The sequence below is a fragment of the Alexandromys fortis genome, unplaced genomic scaffold (genome assembly GCF_014885135.2).
Source record: "Alexandromys fortis isolate MF-2015 unplaced genomic scaffold, M_Fortis_MF-2015_v1.1 scaffold_413, whole genome shotgun sequence".
Classification (NCBI taxonomy): domain Eukaryota; kingdom Metazoa; phylum Chordata; class Mammalia; order Rodentia; family Cricetidae; genus Alexandromys; species Alexandromys fortis.
This window is the reverse complement of record NW_026068299.1, coordinates 347,098-349,421: the sequence shown is the minus strand read 5'-3', so window position 1 is coordinate 349,421 and position 2,324 is coordinate 347,098. Positions and strand designations below refer to the sequence as shown.

The 2,324-nt window shown below is 39.1% G+C and overlaps 2 protein-coding genes across 8 annotated transcripts in view; both read left to right on the top strand.

Moving 5' to 3' along the window:
* LOC126494987 (leukocyte immunoglobulin-like receptor subfamily B member 3) overlaps positions 1–2,324 on the top strand; it is a 91,762-nt gene that overhangs the window by 7,956 nt on the left and 81,482 nt on the right. The gene's annotated exons all lie outside the window — the stretch shown is intronic.
* Positions 1–2,324, top strand: part of LOC126494992 (leukocyte immunoglobulin-like receptor subfamily A member 5) — a 14,018-nt gene that overhangs the window by 6,325 nt on the left and 5,369 nt on the right. The window contains exon 5 of one of the 2 annotated variants that reach the window (XM_050132604.1): positions 2,171–2,317. The exons of the other annotated variant lie outside the window; for it this stretch is intronic. Within the exon in view, the coding sequence (XP_049988561.1) occupies positions 2,171–2,289 (119 nt within the window). The 3' untranslated portion in view covers positions 2,290–2,317. Of the gene's footprint in view, positions 1–2,170; positions 2,318–2,324 lie in introns of those variants that run through there. 2 annotated transcript variants of the gene reach the window in all.

The window sequence follows — 2,324 nt, the reverse complement described above, 5'->3', positions numbered from 1 at the left end:
TCTCAAAATCAGTCAGAATACTCCATGAGTGCTGTGACTTCAGCTCTTAAGGTTTCCTATGTACGCTTTGGTTCCCAAAGCTCATCCCCTTGCCTGTTGTCACATCCCAGTGTCCCTGTGGAGATCATAGTCTCAGGTGAGATATCCCTGACCTCTTTGAGCTCAATTAGACAGGATAATTGACCTAGGAATTGACCTAGAGATTTAGAAGTACACTGTTCTTTCTCAATTAATCATCATCTGTCCTTCTGCATGGGAGTCCAGAAGATTCCTGGTAGGAATCCTCATTTACTCCACTGTGTGGCACCAGAAACCCTTTCTATAACTGTTAACAAAGAATCATAATCTTTGCCTTTTAGGAGTCTACAACAACCCATACTGCTGACACTGTAAAACTGTGTTGTAACCTTAGGAGTGTAAATTGCATGGTTCCATGTAAACTTATTCATTTGCCTGTATAATATTATTTTGTTATGTTCACATGCATTTATAATTGCAGAAATCTATGCAATTTTATATGGTTATATATATATTATGTAACTTAGTAATATATGAGTGTTCCATTTAAATCATTTCTACCTTTTCCATTCTTCCTCTCACTCTTTCTGTGTTTTTCACACCCTTTTAAAATTTAAGTTTGACCTCTGATATTTAATTGTTATTGTTATACAAAACACACACACGAACACATAAATGCACATCATATAGCCTAGCTTGAGATTCTTTTGATTCTTCCATTTTCTAGCCTTGTCTCCAAACGGTTTTATCTGAAGACTTCACAGATTCACCATGTGGATTCTCTCCACTTCCTGTTGTCCACTAGTTGCTATCTGATTTTGTTAGTTTCATCTTACCCCAGGATAAACAGAGGAGCAAGAGACTATAGAATCCAGGTGGCCATTATGTTGGTCTTCTTTAGGAAACCATAGTTTAGAAATTTCACGTGTGTATCTTCCCTCTCTTGCCTAGAAGTCTCTATTGTGTAGCAGTAATCATGTGCCTCTGGCTGTTGTAACCTTTCTACCTCTCCTCCTCAATGTTCCCTATGTTTTATATACACAGTTTGTGTTGTAGGAGTACCCATTTGGACTGGGCACACCAAACCATCTTGTTTCTGTTTTGACCAGTTGTTAATTTTTATAATCATCCTCATCTGTAGAAAAATATAGATCTTTGATGAGGGGACAGAGCTAAACTTACCTGTGGATATAAGGATAAGCACTTGGAATGAAGTCCGAAATCACATTGGTTTAGGAATATGGCAGTAATGGTTTCTAATCTAGAGCCCATAACCTCTACAGACACAGGTTTAAGTAATATATTTTACATCCATGTTGGTGTCCAATTCTTTGATGATTTAGCTTATCTACTAATGAGAACATTTCTACTTCATGGACATTGAGAGCACATCTTTAAGTTCTTGTGATCTCATTGTTTGTACTACTAATGCTGTGATGATTATAGAATGAGATGTTAAACAGAAGCATCATGGGAATTGAGTGACTTGAATGTAGGCAGAGAACTCAGACTGTCATTATTTTGTGTAACTCATATTCATGGGACCCCGATGACAAGACATGTCTACATCTTGGCATCTCAGCTTGTGAAGGAGTGCAAACCAATTTCCAGGGGAATTAGCTTCCTGGATTCTTTACTACAGCAGAGCTGGGATCATAGGAAGGCCTCTTTATTTTAATCTGGGAGGGGGGTAATTTTCCATCTTAGCTTTCTGAAAAACAATACTCTTGATTCCAAAGAAGAACTTTGGCCACAAGTTCTGAACTCAGAGCATAGTCAGGCTGAAGAAATCAAGCAAAAGCCCAGGAGAAAGCCTGCTATAGCAGAGAAATGGTTTGTTTCAGATATTTTTTATAGCTGTCATGAGTATAATATGCCTTTCTGGGAAATAAAAATGCACAGCTTCACAAAAGAATCAGTTCTCTTGAGCACTTCACACATTGATCATGCTTTTGTAACTCACAATTGCCTAAGACCAACAGCCAACCACAAAGTATGTCAGAAGTCACAATAGGTGGGTCAGGAAAATTCTGGTTTGGGCATGGACACCGAAGGTCAGATTGAATACACAGAACGGAGCTACCCAGAGTGGAAATACAGATATATTATGGTGGCGTTGTATGGTCCTGACCTGTTTGTCCACAATCTCCAGTCTCACAGCCTCAAGATCACACAGTGCAGAACATCATCCGGATGGGCATTTCTGGTTTGATTCTCACAGTACTTGGGATTGTGCTGTTTGGGACTTGCACCAGCCAGAGAAGACCTTGATTGCATCCTAGAAGTGAAGACAAGAGATGGCCACA